Below are 17,861 nucleotides of genomic sequence, written 5' to 3' on the forward strand. Positions count from 1 at the left end.
CCTTCCCTCGCATCCTGAACGCTGAACAAATATAACTGAGAAGCATACAAAGAAAAGATGCAAAGATGGAGTAATTAAATCAAATGAAATGGCATATTCCCGCTCTCTTTAGCGTCACTACAAAGTGTCGTCAGTTCATGATGACTATACACAGCACATTGAAAATATAAGTTTCATACATGTACATACTTTAGGTAGAGTTTATAATCCCCACTACATTAAAATGAAGTTAACACATGCTTAAAAGTATATTTAACGCTGTTTTTGAATAAAAAAAAAGTGGGTGGGTCCTCCCCCAGGAAAAATTTGAGCGTCTAAACGACACAGCAGAACCAGTGGGGTAGTGAGAAAGACCAGCAGTTTTGATATCGACGCAAGTTTGAATCCACCTTACGCCAAACTCGCTCTTTTACACGTTCACATGACACATCAGATCGTACAGGCATTTATTTTCAACAGAATGAAGAAAATATTTGAAAAATGGCGTTTAATAATGAAGTGTATGGTAATGAAATGGGTAGGGAGATCTTTATTGTCCAAATTAGTTGCCATTCATTTAAAATTTGTAATAAATATAATCATTTACTCTCTAATATTATTGTGTAATGTACAACAAAACTTTGCTTACCATGCTGTGTCGAAACGCATTTAGAAATGCTAAATGTCGTTTATATCAACTCAGCAGCAGCATGGAAGTCAAGGCTGTAGCTAAAACGTGGAATGGAGTTTAATTTATTAGGCGTTCCTCAAGTGGAATGGATTGGACTGACTGCGCTATAAAAGTAAGGCCGCTTTCATATCTAGTTCGATTGCCTGGACCGAACCCTAGTTCAATTTCTCCCCCCTCCGGTCTGTGTTCACATTGTAATTTTTGCATATGAACCGCGGTGCGCTTGCGTCATCAAGCGGCGGCCACGTACTCATGTTGCTCTCTCTCTAATAAAGCACTTTTTGTTAACGATATGATAACAGATCATAAAATAGACATGCTCTGTTTGACAGAAACATGGCTAAAACCAGATGATTATATTACTTTAAATGAATCTGTCCCCCAAGATTATTATTATAAACATGAGCCTCGTCTGAAAGGCAGAGGGGGAGGTGTCGCAGCACTTTACAATAACTCTTTTAGCATTTCCCAGAAGTCTAACTCTAAATATAATTCTTTTGAAGTCATGGTACTTCATGTTTCAACACCTAATACTAAGGATAAAACATTTTTTAAAACTGTATCTAAGGATATTCTGGTATTATGTTTGCTTCACTGGCCTACGGCTGCAAATAAAACTCATTGTTACAAATATGGTAGAACAATAACTTCAACTACCAAAGATGCGTTTCTCGATAATCTGCCCGAATTGTCTCAAATCATGAGAAATAACGTTGAAGATCTTGACATTACCACTGAAAATTTTAATTCCACCTTCTCGGTAACGCTAGACAAAGTTGCTCCACTACGTTTAAAGAAGATTAAAAATGGCAGCCCCACACCGTGGTATAATGAACACACTCAGGCTCTAAAGAAAGCGGCCCGAAAAATGGAGCGCAACTTTAAGAAAACTAAATTAGAGGTATTTCGTACAGCATGGAAGGATAGTATTCGAAAATACAGGAAAGCCCTAAAACTTCTAGATCCGCCTACTTTTCATCACTAATAGAAGAAAACAAGCACAACCCTAGGTTTTTATTTAACACGGTGGCTAAATTAACAAAAAATAAATCGTCAGTGACTTCTGATCCTGTATATCAGCATAGCAGTGATGAATTTATGAACTACTTCACATATAAAATCCAAGATATTAGAGAAAAAATTATAACAATGCAATCAGAAGTGAAACCCGCTGAACAAACTAACTACAGCGCCCTTAAGGAGAAAATGCAATTATTTTATACCGTAGATCAAGATGAGCTGTCTAAAATTATTAGATCATCTAAATCAACAACATGCATACTAGACCCTATACCTACAAATCTACTGAAAGAGATGCTCCCAGAAATTATAGATCCTCTTCTTGGTATTATTAACTCATCTCTGACATTAGGACATGTGCCTAAAGCATATAAGGTGGCTGTTATAAGGCCCCTTGTCAAAAAACCCCAACTCGAACCCTAGAGAACTAGGAACTACAGGTCTATATCGAATCTACCTTTCATATCTAAAGTTCTGGAAAAAGTAGTTTCAACTCAATTATGCTCCTTCCTCCAAAGGAATGACATCAATGAAGAATTCCAGTCTGGATTTAGAGCATGTCACAGTACAGAGACTGCTTTGATCAGAGTTACAAATGATCTGCTATTGGCGTCTGACCGAGGTTGTATCTCGTTATTGGTGCTGCTAGACCTTAGTGCTGCATTCGATACCATTGACCACAGCACACTCCTACATAGACTCGAAAATTATGTCGGCATTAAGGAATAGCTTTGAAATGGTTTAAATCTTATTTATCCGACCGTTTTCAATTTGTAGCAATAAACAATGAGGTGTCACGCAAATCGCAAGTCCAGTACGGTGTACCACAGGGCTCAGTCTTAGGGCCTCTGCTCTTCGCATTATACATGCTACCTCTAGGAGATATAATAAAGCGACACGGAGTTAGCTTTCACTGTTATGCTGATGATACTCAACTTTATATTTCCTCGAAGCCTCATGAAACACAGCAGTTCCATCGAATAATGGAATGCATAGTCGATATAAAAAACTGGATGAGTAACAACTTTTTATTACTGAACTCGGACAAAACGGAAGTGTTACTTATTGGACCGAAAACTGCTATAAGTAACAACCAAGAATACTGTTTAACTATTGACGGATGTTCCATAAAACCCTCGTCGTCAGCAAAGAATCTTGGCGTTCTATTCGATAGTAGATCTGTCATTTGAGAGCCACGTCGCCAACACCTGTAAAATTGCGTTTTTCCATCTTAAGAATATATCTAAACTACGTCATATGCTTCAATGTCAGATGCAGAGAAGTTAATTCATGCATTCATGACATCAAGACTAGACTACTGTAATGCACTGTTAGGTGGTTGCCCTGCAGGCTTATTACAAAAACTCCAATTGGTCCAAAACGTGGCAGCTCGAGTTCTTACACGTACAAAAAAGTATGAACATATTAGCCCGGTTCTGTCAACCTTGCACTGGTTACCTATAAAGCATCGCGTTAACTTTAAAATCTTGCTTATTACCTATAAAGCCCTACATGGTTTAGCTCCTCAGTACTTGAATGAACTCCTTTTGTATTACAGTCCTTCACGTGCATTACGCTCTCAGGCGTCCTGTCAGTTGGTAATACCTAGAATTTCAAAATCAAGTGCAGGTGGTAGATCCTTTTCCTATCTAGCGCCTAAACTTTGGAATAGTCTTCCCTGCACTGTCCGGGAGGCAGACACACTCTGTCAGTTTAAATCTAGACTAAAGACGCATCTTTTTAATCTTGCATACACTACTCTTCCATAATATAAATCCTCTGAGGGTTTAGGCTGCATTAGTTTAGATCAACCGGAACCAAAAACACAACTGATGTACTTGTTGCATCAAAGAGTGCAGAACAGTACTCTACTCTCAGCCAGTCTTGTCTCATTGTTCCAAGGTTACCACAGCGAGCAGGATGCAGTTCATGGCCTGACCTGATGGTAGAGCGGAGAATGGGAAGTGGGGACCTGACAAGAGCTGAGATGATAGAGCTGGATAAAGAAGGATGCGGTACTTGACACGTCTTCACCACAAAATTTCAAATGCTATTAGATTATTAATGATAATCTTAAACTATAATTTATTTTATTATTAAGTTTATTTATTTTATTTAGCCTTGTTGTGCAAGTTCTCTGGAGCTTGTGCAGAGGCAGCAGCTTTTGCCAGAGGGGAACTGGAATCCCCTGGTTGGGCCTGGGTTCTCCTGAGGTTTTTTTTCTCGATTAGAGTTTTGGGTTCCTCGCCACCGTTTGCATACTGTTTTTGCACTATCTGCCTGACCGGGGGGGCTGCTTTAGAATTTTAAAGTTTTACTTAATTAATATTGCATATAGGAATTTATAGTCTGTTATATTTGACCTGTGCTTCTCTCTCCTTTATCCTAAATGTGTGCTCTCACTGAGCGTGTGTGGTGTGTGTGTGTGTGTGTGTGTGTGTGTGTGTGTGTGTGTGTGTGTGTGTGTGTGTGTGTGCGTGCGTGTCTTTGTGTGTGCCTACTTGTCTGTGTACGTGTGTGTGTGTGTGCTGCGTGCGCGTCCGTGTGTGTGTCTGTGTATGTCTTGTATGTGTGTTAGTACGTGTGCATATTGTGTGTGTGGAGTGTTTTGTATGTGGGTATGTCTGTCTTCTTGTTTTCACCTTTTTCTTGTTTTTGCAGGTACAACTTTAATTGTTTTGCTTATAGTCAATATGTCTTATGTACAGCTGCTTTGTAACAATGAAAATTGTAAAAAGCGCTATATAAATAAAGTTGAGTTGAGAGAGTTGAGTTACTGGGCCACAAAAGTTCATATCTATATTTATTTGAACGAACGTGTGTGTAGACCTTGTCAGGCGCTTGGCCTTAGCTCTTTGTAATGATCACGATGACTGTGCTGGTGCCGAGGGCGCTGCACATTTTCTGAGGGGTATGCGAGATCAGTATTGGCGCCCCCCATCGGCCACCCCAATATAGAAAACACACAACAAATAAAAAATCTGCAGACAAGTTGTATATTACCTTTGGAGTCATTCTATTTTACATCATGTGAAGGTGACAATCAGATTTGCATCTATAACAGAAGCATAAAGGTTTCCTTTTACAGAAACACTTTTCCAACTGCTTCACAATGTAACAGATACACAATTCTGAAAAGATAAATAACAATCTGAAAAATAATGAAACAAAGGAGCAAAAAGTAGTAAAAGTACATAAAGCTTATGTTCAGACATACACAATAAATTAGGGCAGAAACTAACGATTATTTTAATAACCGTATAATTGGACGATTGTTTTTTTGATTAATCGGATAACAGGCTAAACAGTTTTTAAATTGATCTTTTGCTTATAATAACCAAATAAGGGGCTGTGTCCACCGAGCATTTACGCGGCTGAAAACGGCAGGAGCTCGGCTGAAAACGCCCGCTGCAGGCGCAGCGTTCTGCCCAAAGTTGAGCATTTTTCAACTCAGGGCGATCGGTCGAACGCCGGCGCTGAGCGTGAAAAAAAACGCATAGCACCAGCGCAGAGCGCGGAAAAAAAACGTCAGCTGATGGCTTTTTTTTAAAAGCGCGGCGTTTCCATAGGAAACAATTGAAAAAACGCCGGCCGCAGGCGTAAACGCCTCGGTAGACACAGCCTCTAAGACTTCAAATAAGGCTAATTATTATATTCTTTGAAAAGTGAGTTTCACTTATCTAGTCTAGAATTTTGACATTTAAAACCTTTAACAAAAAAACTTGTCAAGTTTTAAATAATAAAACTTCTTTAAATATCCCAAATATAAGTAACAATCGAGTTGTAGCCCATTAGAGATGTGCTGATGAGGAAATAAACTTATTTTGATCTTTAAAGTTATATATAGATTATTCCCTTTCCTTCAACAAAAAGTATTATTACCATTATTTATTATTATCAGAATAAGACGAATAAGACGTATCACATGATATACTCGCGTTGTATTTTTTAGTTCTTTTCCCACTTAGGCCTACTTTAAAACGAATGCTTAGTTTGTGGTTCATTAATATTTAATAAAAACACAACAATAAAATTTGCCTATGTTAAACATACCTTTACTGTGCATTTATAATTCAAATATTATTGAAAAAACGAAATAAGACGGATAACAGATATTATAACGCAAATAAATAAAAAATCTTTGGATTTTCCCCTTGCTTTAAGCATTTTTAGTTAGTGGTTCACATTTTATGAAAACATCATTAAAGTAAAACAAAGACAAACTCACTTACATTGAAAGCTCAAATTATTTTTATTAACTAACATTCTTTTGCGCTCTTGTCTCTGTCATCCTGTCAATCATTGCGCTGTTTCAGTGTCCACACGCAATATCTCCGGCGCTCTGTGCTGCGCACTGTTTGCAGAAGACGCAACTGCTCATGTTATGTGAAGGACACGGACCTGACGTTCAAACTGCACAGCTCGCGTCGTCATATGGGGAAAACGCGTCCGACGATTAATGAAGAACCCGATAATGCGTGATAGTGGGAGACTTTAACAACCGTCTCAGACTCTCCCGAATGTAATTATAAAGCTCCTTCACAAACATAGATTTATTTTATAAGCGCCAAAGATGTAGGCCTAGAGGTGACCTGATATTGTATTATAATATGAACTACCTCTCAGGCAACGTTAAATAACTTGTTTTTTGTCAATTTACTTTTCATTTTCATGTTCTGTTCTGCGCTTTGGGAAGTTTCTTTGCTCGATCCATTTGGTCATTTGACTGTGAAAGAGTGATTGGTTGACATAATAACTTGATTAAATAAATTATATATTTATTGAACTCGTTTAAAATGCTAGACAAAAGTGAAACTAAAACGTTTTAGATAATTACTTTTTCGTTATATTTTTTATAACGTTTTATTTAAAAAAATGTTAAATAATATTTTGGCACAATGGCGCCCCCACTTGTGCGGCGCCCCTATGCACCGCATATACTGCATACCCCATTTTTGCGCCCCTGCCTGGTGCAATACCGAAAAGTTGTAGGGTGGTGTTCTGCATCTCTCATGAGTTAACAGACGTCTGAACAGACGAACAAACTAAAGCATTCGAGAGCCCTGTATCTCTAGCGTGCCCTGAAACATGCTAGTGATGGGAATTATGATTCATTTGAGTGATTCGTTCTTTTTCAGTTCGTTCACCAAAATGATTCGTTCAGATTCGTTCACTGATTCGTTCAGTTACCATTTCTATAATACGCCAGCAGGTGGCGAAAAAGAGTTGTGTTATGTCAACGAACGTATTAATGGATGTATAAACTGATTACAGGCTTTATTAAAATGTGTGTCTCTGATCTACTCATTAAATAAATAAAATAAGTCTAAATAAGTGGTTCAGATGACCAACGCACAAAGTTTTTCTGCATAATTAAAAAGTTAATTGTTTGGTCATTTACACATTCATAATGTCACGATTTCAGAGGAAGAACCCAATTGCAGGCAGACGGTGGTGAAGGGGTTAACACCAAATACTTTAATGACGAAACAAGAAACAAAAAACCCACAACGGGGACAACAAGACTCGATAACTAAAATAAAAACTGAAACAAAACACTTCCCACGGGGGGCAAAAATAAACTAACAAAACAACCAGCGACACAACATCTTAAACAAACAAGTAAGGAAAGGGTATAGGCAAGGCAAAACACGAAGCACACGACTAAGGAGCAATACAAACACAACGAACGAGCACAGGACAATGAAACATGAGGGCATTTTAAAGGGAGACAAAGGAAGATAACGAGGGGCAGGTGAGGAACATGAGACACGACAGGAAGGCTATACAGGGAACGAGAGGGGCGGGGCCAATGACAAGACCGGAGAGGACGCATATTATGTCAATAATGATGATAATCTGTTCCTCTCCACACAAAACCAAAGGCTTCGTCATGACTCTGCCACAAGACCAAGAAAACCATGACAAGATAAGGCAGAGTCATGACACATAAATCAGGGATTATGTTAAACGTGAAGTTTATGTATTTTAAATAAACAAGCGTGCAAAGTAGCCTACCTGTAACTGCGCTTTGCATCCGCTTTCTGCTGATTGCTGAATGAGACTCACATGCTAAATGACCGACCTACAGTGTACTCTCGTTCATTTCATTCAATTCATTAATTTCGTTCATGAACGACATGTACCAGTTTGTTCAATTCGTTCACGAACGAGATCTCTCTCTCTCGTTCAGACTCAACAGCGACTTGGTCAGTGTGGGCGTTTTCGTTCAGTGGAAGATCTAACCAATTACACGTCCCTTCACAGCCGGAACTGGAATGCTATTTGCTGACGTGACGCGAATGAGAGCTAACCAACACTTTTTTGTTTTACAGTTTTTAGAGAAGTGCATGACATGAATTAAATGTAATGAAGTCGTTTTTATTTGAAAGAACAATAAATGATACAAAATGCACACAAAACACCTGTGCTTGCAGTACAATAACCGAGTAAACAGGGCTTGACATTTTCCATGCAATAAAAATGACAATGTTAATTTGTCTTTGTTACATTTAACCATCAGCTTGCATTATTTAATTAGTTTCGTAAGGATCTTTACATTGTGTCCGTTTCTGCACTTGTTGAACAAGAGACCTCATCTTTCATTTCGTTTACGAGTGAGAAGTAACAGCTCGTTCATGTCGTTCAAGAACGAGAATCAGCGGGTCTTGTTCGGACTCAAACACAGGCTCGTTCGTTCAGTGAAGGGCGTATTCGTTCAGTACATTCAACCAATCATATGCTCTGTCAAAGCTCACTCTCGAACGCCATTGGCTCGTGCATTAGACACTCTTTTAAGCCAAGACACTCTGTGCTCGAGATTTCAGTGAGCGAGAAATATGAGTCATTTCATTGAAATGTGAACGAGAATGATTCAGTGAACGAGAATGATTCGTTCACTGTAAAGATTCGTTCAAAAAGAACGATTCGTTCACGAACGAAACATCACTAAAACATGCCGGAGCGCGATTGTCCCCACTCCGCCGCTGACCTGCGCTCACACTGTACATTACCATCCGCACCCGAGCACGCTATCATCATTACACTGTGACTGCTTTGAAGAAAACATAAACAAAGCGATCTTTCTCAGCACAATAGAATCCATCATAATGTTCGGTTTGAGGTTGATAAGATGTGTTTAACATCACGCGCGCGGTGCGCAGACCAATTCGCTTATTGTATCATCATACGAGAGTGGCTCATATGTGTTTAAATCAGCCCCGCGTACTTCATTCATTATGATTATGAGCCAATCGTTATACGAAGCGCTGCACTATGTTATGAATGCATGTTTTAAATAATGCGCCTGTTTAAATTCCTCCTTGAAGTTCAGCTGTCATACCAAAAACATCTAATACGCACAACACTATTAGTTCATTCGAATGTTTTTTTTTCTCCCACGGCACGGTGACACAGGCCTGCACTTAATAGTGTTGTGCGTATTGTCACGTTATGGTGGAGACAGAACCCAAACGCAGGTAGCTTGACGGGTTAAACAAGGAAGACTTTAATAAGACCGAAATAAAAACCCACGATGGGGAAAACAGTAAGAAACAAAACAAGAATTCAAACTAAAATACTTCTCGCACAGGGAACAAGTAAACACAAAGAACAATCCAAATAATAAGTCCAAACACGAATAGTAGTCCAGGGGAAACACGTAATCCACAACGATATGAAAGGGGAAGCACAGAGGAGTCTACAACGTGAAAATACAAACACAATATCACACACAATGAACCGACAAAGACTGGGGGAAGAACAGGATTATTTAAGGGGAACCACTAACAAGGGATAATAATAAACAGACGGTGAAGGACGGGACGGGACAGACATGGCTGGGGAAGGCTGGGACAATAACGGCTGGACAGGGTTGGGTGCCGACTGGAAGGCCGGCTGACAAGGGCTAGGTGCCGGCTGGAAGGACGGCTGGACGGGACTGGACGCCGGCTGGAAGGCCGGCTGGACGGGACTGGACGCCGGCTGAATCGCCGGCTGCTGCACCGGCTGAGAAGTCGGCTGAATCACCGGCTGGGACGCCGGCTGAATCATCGGCTGGACTGCCGGCTGGGCTGGACTGGACACCGGACTTGGGACCACCGGACTCGGAACCACTGGACTCGGATGCAACGGACCGGACGCCGGCTGCTTTGGACTGGATGCCGGTTGCACCGGACTGGATGCTGGTTCCACCGGGCTGGACGCTGACTGGGATGCCGGCTGGATCACCGGCTGAGTCACCGGCTGAACCTCTGGCTGCAAACCGGGAACGGACGTCGGCGGTTGGGCAGGACTGAACACCTGGGGCTGGACCTAGGTTCGCCTCCTCCCCTGCTTCCTCCTAGACCCGACCACGGGCTTTGCGGGCGGTTGAGAGGACGCCGTGGGCGAGGGCGCTGAGTCCGTGCTGGAAAAGCCTGATGCAGAGTCCCATGACTCCCGTCTTCCCCGCTTGCCTCGGACACTGGTAGGGGGTGGAGAGATAGCAGGGGATGAGGCAGACGGCACGACGGTGTTCACAAACCCGATCTGTAGAGCGCGACCCTCGGGGATGGTTGCCAGCCCTGTGGAGGAATCCGCCCTAGAGAGCTCCCTGGACCACTCTTGATCCAGCAAGGTCTGGAGATGGTCCACGAAACCCAGAGGTTTCAGCAGGCGCATCTCAGCAGGTCCTAGGGGTTCATCGAGGCAACTATTAAAGATGACTTTAAGTTCGGCCTCCTTGAACCCCGAGTAACGCGCTGTAGCCAGAAAGTCCATGGCAAAGTCCTTTAGGGGTGTCCCTTTCTGTTGAAAGCCAAACAGGGTGTGAGCCTGACGGCTTCTAAATGCCTCGATCGGCTCGTCCATGCCACCTGGTGGGTTCTTTTGCGGTCGGTTCATTCTGTCACGTTATGGTGGAGACAGAACCCAAACGCAGGTAGCTTGACGGGTTAAACAAGGAAGACTTTAATAAGACAGAAATAAAAACTCACGATGGGGAAAACAGTACGAAACAAAACAAGAATTCAAACTAAAATTCTTCTCGCACAGGGAACAAGTAAACACAAAGAACAATCCAAATAATAAGTCCAAACATGAATAGTAGTCCAGGGGAAACACGTAATCCACAACGATATGAAAGGGGAAGCACAGAGGAGTCTACAACGTGAAAATACAAACACAATATCACACACAATGAACCGACAAAGACTGGGGGAAGAACGGGATTATTTAAGGGGAACCACTAACAAGGGATAATAATAAAGGGACGGTGAAGGACAGGTGACAAGACTTAACATTAAGGGAGACAAGCGGGAAGATGAATGGACAGGTGAGGGAGATGAAACACTAATGGGACACTAACGGAGAAACAAGGGGGGCGGAGCTAAACGGAAGACAGGAGGTGAAATGTCAAAACAAACCGCCACGTGTCTCCACACAAGACGAAACACACACAAGACATGGTACTGTCACGACCCTGTCCACAAGGCACGAAAACTCAGGACAGGAAGGACAGGATCCTGACACGTATTAGATGTTTTTGGTATGACAGCTGAACTTCAAGGAATTTAAACAGGCGAATCATTTAAAACATGCATTCATAACATAGTGCAGCGCTTCGTATAACGATTGGCTCATAATCATAATGAATGAAGTACGCGGGGCTGATTTAAACACATATGAGTCGCTCTCGTATGATGATACCATAAGCGAACTGGTCTGCGCACAGCGCGCGTGAGGTTAAACACACCTTATCAACCTCAAACCGAACATTACGATGGATTCTATTGTGCTGAGAAAGATCGCTTTGTTAATGTATTCTTAAAAGCAGTCACAGTGTAATGATGATAGCGTGCTCGGGTGCGGATGGTAATGTACAGTGTAAGAGCAGGTCAGCGGCGGAGAGGGGACAATCGCGCTCCGGCATGTTTCAGGGCACGCTAGAGATACTGGCTCTCCAATGCTTTAGTTTGTTCGTCTGTTCAGACGTCTGTTAACTTATCAGAGATGCAGAACACCACACAAAAACTTTTCGGTATTGCACCAGGCACAGTCATCGTGATCATTAGCTAAGACCAAGCGCCTGACAAGGTCTACTCTACACACGTTCGTTCGAATAAACGGATATGACGTTTTTGTGGGCGTTCCCAGTAATGCAGACGCTCATCCACACCCACTAATTAACATGTAATTTGCATGACTTTGAACAAGAAAATGAAATAAAAGAGAAAATAAAATGAAAATCAAACTTTACATTTTAATTTGAATTGTGTCAGTATAATTGCGTGAACATTAATAAAAACCTTTGTAAAACATGTTTTTGCAATTTCTTTTTCACATTTGCCTTTTCATTTTCATATTGGCAGTCTTGCCTCGAGATTTTAGTGAAAATTAATGTCAAATCACAAATTGCAATTTCTTTTTCAATTTGACAGGGACAACGCATAGTCAGTGTAAAAATGAAAATAAAATCATTTCATTTTATTTTTCATTTTGGCACATATTGTGCGCGCAGTTGTGTATAATGAAATTGCTAATCTGGTTTTCATTTTCTTCGTTTAATTTATTTATTTAAATTTGGCAGGATTTGCCTTCCATACAGGTACGTCTGTAAGACGTCTGCTAAAGATCTGGAGATCTGGAAAACATCTGCTTTGTAAAAACATCTGCTAAATATCTTAGAAAGAGCAGTTGTACATCCCTTCTAAATCATACACATCTTACAGACATCTTCTAGAGGTCTACAGTATATCCAGTATGTTTTGCATATTATTACTGTTAGCTAAAATTTAAATTGAATCCATCTGAGATGTATAGTGCATATAACTTAAGCTATTACTTCATAAAATACATTAAAATAATTGTTTGCAAAATCCTTGTATCTTACAAAAAATGGCTAAAATTGATACAACTTTAAAAATACATTACAGACGAATTTTTGTACCTTGTTGTAAATGAAATATTTTTATTCAGTTACAACTTCATAGTAGCCAACATGGCTCTTTAAACAATGAATGTTTAAGCATTCATGTTTAAACAACACGTTAACCAACATATCCATCATGTAACAACATCGCAAAGCAAGGCCCAAGTGAGTCTGTAAAACGGTCCACATCTTGATCCATCAGAGCACAACAACTATAATTTTAGATATTCAATTCAATTTATATGACTTTTATAACTGTATTTTTACTTCATATAATTTTATCTTTCCCTTAGAGACAGATGAAGATCACAGATGCAGAGGGACGACATACAGGTGCATCTAAAAAGATTAAAATATGAACAAGTAATTTTTCTTTTGCAATTTAATTCCAAAAAGTAAACTTTCTTATATTCCAGTTTTATAAAGCATAAAGTGAAATATTTCAAGAGTTTTGTTTTAATTCTGATGGCTACGACAATCAGCTAAAAAAATCCAGTTTCTCAAAAATGTTAGCTGTCTTAAGGAAATAGGCAACAGCTGTCACATTCCTAAAACCAAGTTCCTTCTGAACCAGAAACAACGTCAGAAGCGTCTCACCTGGGCTAAAGGGAAAAAGATCCAGTCTGACATCCGGCCAAGACAGAACTACTCGTGTTTCCGGCACACCCCACGGTGCAACACGATCTCACCATCCAATTTGGCAATACCACAATCACTCCTTCCAAAACAGCCAGGAACCTCGGAGTCATATTTGATGAACAGCTGTCCTTCAATGATCACATTGCAAAGACAACGCGGTCATGCCGATATGCCTTATTCTACATTAGAAAGGTTAGACCCTATCTCACTGAGCATGCAGCACAACTCCTTGTCCAGGCCCTGGTAATCTCAAGGTTGGACTACTGCAATGCTCTCCTTGCTGGTCTTCCTGAAAAGGCTATCAAACCGCTCCAGCTGGTTCAGAACGCAGCAGCACGCCTCGTCTTCCAACAGCCCAAAAGGGCTCATGTGACGACCCTATTCATCTCACTCCACTGGCTACCGGTTGAAGGCCGTATCAGATTCAAGTCACTAATGCTTGCCTACAGGACTATCACTGGATCTGCACCGGCATACTTTCACACCCTCCTACACTCCTACACCCCATCAAGATCCCTGCGTTCAGCCAACCAGCAGCGTCTTGTACTGCCTTCCCATAAGGGCAGTAAAACGTCCCGGTGGAACATTCTTCCTAACTCGGTCCGGTCAACCACATTGCTCACAACATTCAAAAAACTACTTAAAACTCATCTCTTCTGTGAATACTTGACAGACAAAATGTCAAGATGAAAAAAAATAATAATGAAAGAAATAAAAAAATAAACACTAACCCTCTATTTCTCTCAACAGGTAGTGGTCTGGCTTTTGTTGAAACCAGTAACTTTGTATTGGCACCTATTGCATTATTGCTCCTGTATGACATATTGCTTATTGCTCCTTAAACTCTTTGTAAGTCACTTTGGATAAAAGCGTCTGCTAAATGACTAAATGTAAATGTAAAGAACTGGACTGGACTTGGTGGTTTAAAGTTCTTTTTTCAGATCAAAGTAAATTTTGCATTTAATTTGAAAATCAAGGTCCCAGTCTGGAGGAAAAGTGGAGAAGCACAGAATTCAAGTTGCTTGAAATCCAGTGTAAAGTTTCCACAGTCTGTGATGATTTCGGGTGTCATGTCATCTGCTGGTGTTGGTCCACTGTGCTTTATCAAGTCCGAAGTCAATGCAGCCATCTAGCACGATATTTTAGAGTACTTTTCTTTTCCAGTAGGACTTGAGGATGCGTGAATCCGGGGTTACCAATATGAACCGCGAATGTAGATGCCTCTATAAACCAGTATGATAGTTACCAAATATGGAAAAAAAATACTAAATAAGTCATTTACCACAGGTGTGAATCACTCATCTTGCGCACTACTTGAAGATCATCCCGCCATTGTAGATTTAAAATTTACAGCAATATTCTGTACATTTGAGTTAATCCGTCACGTGACCCCAGAATGCATTGCACTTTACAGCAATATTCTGTATTATTTAAAAAACAGGCAGCTTCTGTAAAATAACACTGTAGTTTTTACAGCAATTCATTACAGTGCACATCTACAGAGAGATAAATCAGAAAAAAATAGATCATTAATGCAGCTGTTTAAAACAATCAATTCAACTAAAGTGTGAATTTACATCATTGCAACTCTACATGGGATTGTTGTTGCCGTTGTTTTCCAGTGAGTTGCCAATACGAATCTCTGCTCCATTGCTTTGACCGGGACAGCAGTTTCTTCCGTTCGTGATGATTACTGTACTAAAACTGTAATGATTTAAGAGGTCCAGCCTCCACCATGGGCTCGTTTCATTGCCTGTAATAATATCTTATTTCACCATCTATGGATCTTCCAGCGTCGTAGTGAGTATGCATGGAGGGCTGTGTAGCCATTCCTTTAATGCTAAATTCTCTGTAAAAGTAAAATAAATAAAATATAAAAGACAATTGATCAATCAGTCTCTGCGTTTTACCTTCATGTTCTGTTTAGAGTCTGGCAATGTGAACTGAGGATTAAACCTCAAAAAGTGATATGAGTAAGTGATATGAATGAGCAGAGCAGACAAATGTTAATAAATCAGAACATAAAAACTTTCGCTAGAAATCCCTTTATTTTCAACTGAGACTCATGATTATCAAAACACAAACATCATTAATGATCAGAGAATAATGAGTGGTGCGTTTCCTAAAAACCCAACTATCGCAAGTTTGTCGTTAAAGCACAGTCTTTCCCGAAAACATTGTTCCAACGAACATTCGCAAACAAACAGCATCGCAAAGTTGCATGCTTAGAACTACAACTCTTGAACTGTGGTCAGAAGCATAGTTTAGACTTCATGACATAGACTTCACATACATCAAATTAACAAGCAACATGCAGTGCATTCTATATCAATCATTCGAAATATATGCAGATTCTATTTTACGTCTTTAAGTTTGTTAAAAGCATCAAAAAGCCGTTTTTGAAAAGTGTGCATGTTTGTAGCCCTACGTGCTCTAGGACCCTGGGGGAATCCCTGGATGGAGTGACATAAGAGGAACCTTACGAATGAATGAAATGTCATGAAAAAGCTCATTTATTATATGATTGTGATTTAACCAGACGATTTTGGGTTGACTTAAGTATTTGTGTTTAGACCTATAAATGTGAGTCATAGATTGACCCTCAAAGATGTTTTTTTACCATGAATGCCCAAAAATGCTTGCTCTTGAAAATGTAGTTGTTTTTGCATTTTATATGAAAAACTTCTTTCCCCGATCTAATATGTATATATAAGTTCTGCAAAACAAAAAATATATATCCTGAAATAAAACAACCAAGAACAAAAATGGGATAACAGTAGTGCATGTTACTACCCCGCAACCTACGTGACATAATCAACCAATGTTGTTAAAGCGATGGATATGCAACAACGTTATTTAAGTTGCCATTTACAAAGAAAAAAGTTACTATGTTTTTGGGATGCAGTTGTGGCTAGCTAGTTAGGCCCAACCCCATTTCTACCCCTTCACTTTCCCCTACCCCTGTTTAACGCGTTCACGTGAAGCGGTAGTGCTGTCTCAATTATATTTTTGGTTGGAGGGGTAAGAAGGGCCATATAACCCTTAAAACAAGATTTTTTGGGACCTCACTCAAAACGAGCGGTATGACATTTTTAAACATGGCTGCTCACGCGAGTACAATGTAAGTCTTTTTTGGCATTACTAAGGATTTAAACAACAAATAATCATTTGGTTTGTGTTAAATTTATTCTTGTGTTCATATTCATGTTCTTGATTACTTGAAACGTTTGCAAAAAGTTTGCTAACTTACCGCATTACAAATTGCATTGCACGATAGAACCGCAACATAAGACAAATGCAAAAAAGACACTGTAAAGCAGGCCCGTCTCCAGAATGCAATCGCAAACAGACCGGGGGAAGCAGAAGGCGTTCCGTTTTCCCCGGTTTGTCATCGCACTTCAGGGGTCTCCCCCTCCATCCGGGGAATCGCAATGCGATAGTGTGGGGTTTGTGGTGCATTACTTTTGGCGAAAAAGTCCAGGGTCACTCTTTAGGCTGTAATCCACTAAACTGATATGACTACAGCTCACCCTGGTATCTTGGAAGTTTGTGATAAACATCGGCGCATCTCCTTTGACGTAGGAGCTGATGACGCATGACGGTGTAGTAGCGGTGTCCCATTTCTTAGAGGAATGTCTTCAACCCTTCCCCTTGCCACGCTGTTTCAAGGGGAGGGGGTAGGCGAAAGGGGTATAAAACAGTATTGGGATTAGGCCTTAGTTTTTCCAACGATGCATTGTACTATAGTGATTAGTTAGTTGTTCAGGAAACGCACACCAGGAAGATTTTATAGACCTGACTTTGAAAAAACGATAAAATGTTATACCTCCAAAAGGTTCTAGATTTGCCTGAATGGAAACTGTCGGGACTCGAGGCTAGCACTGTTTGTTTGATCTCGTTGTGTGTGTGCACGTATGTATGCTGAGCAGGCTGGGTCTTGTCTTGGCAACCGCCTGTCGCCACTCATCAGCCCTCGTTAATCTCTGTGTTTTCACCCGGTGGTCATTTATTCAGCCCTATTTATTCTCTGTCACTTCCTCACTTCCCTTGTACGATCGTTGACTCCAGTTTATGCCGTACCTTGAGCCGTAGTACTTTACTACCCCTTGTCTTGTCGTGACCTTGATAATTATAGTGTTGTCGTGTCGTGTCGTGTGGATGTATGTTTGTTGGATTACTTTACCGTGTGGATTACTGTCTCGTTTACTTCATGTCACCCCTAACCCCTGAGGACTGCTTCCACCACAGCACCACCCGTAACTGACCTCGCCATCGAGAACTGCATCTGGACTACGGTCTCTTCCCCTTGTTGCCGGCCACGGGCTGCCTGTTCCACCAGAGAGGCGGTTTCTGCCCGCTTCGCTCCCGCCGCTATCGCCGGGGTTATCTGCCGTCTCCCGACCTCATCTCTGCAGCTGGCTTACACGTCATCTCTGCCGCCGTCCTGCTCACACCTCTGCTGACGCTGCCGTACACTGGGTCTCCCAGTTGGCCTTGTAGTTAGCTTGGACGGTCGGACTCTTTCATTGTCTCGCTATTGAACTTTCTCAGTACACAACTGTGTGTCTTCTGCCAATAAAGCCTTGTTACCCCGCTATTGAATCAGAGTGTTTCTCAGTCGTG

The 17,861-nt window shown here is 40.9% G+C and overlaps 1 protein-coding gene across 1 annotated transcript in view; it reads right to left on the minus strand.

Annotated features, from left to right (window-relative positions):
- Positions 1-17,861, minus strand: part of LOC130556765 (fucolectin-1-like) — a 38,161-nt gene extending 20,300 nt beyond the window's left edge. The window contains exon 1 of the mRNA XM_057338084.1: positions 17,504-17,861. Coding sequence (XP_057194067.1) covers positions 17,504-17,523 — 20 coding nt within the window. The 5' untranslated portion in view covers positions 17,524-17,861. The remainder of the gene's footprint in view (positions 1-17,503) is intronic.

This window comes from Triplophysa rosa, linkage group LG1 (genome assembly GCF_024868665.1).
Source record: "Triplophysa rosa linkage group LG1, Trosa_1v2, whole genome shotgun sequence".
Classification (NCBI taxonomy): Eukaryota; Metazoa; Chordata; class Actinopteri; order Cypriniformes; family Nemacheilidae; genus Triplophysa; species Triplophysa rosa.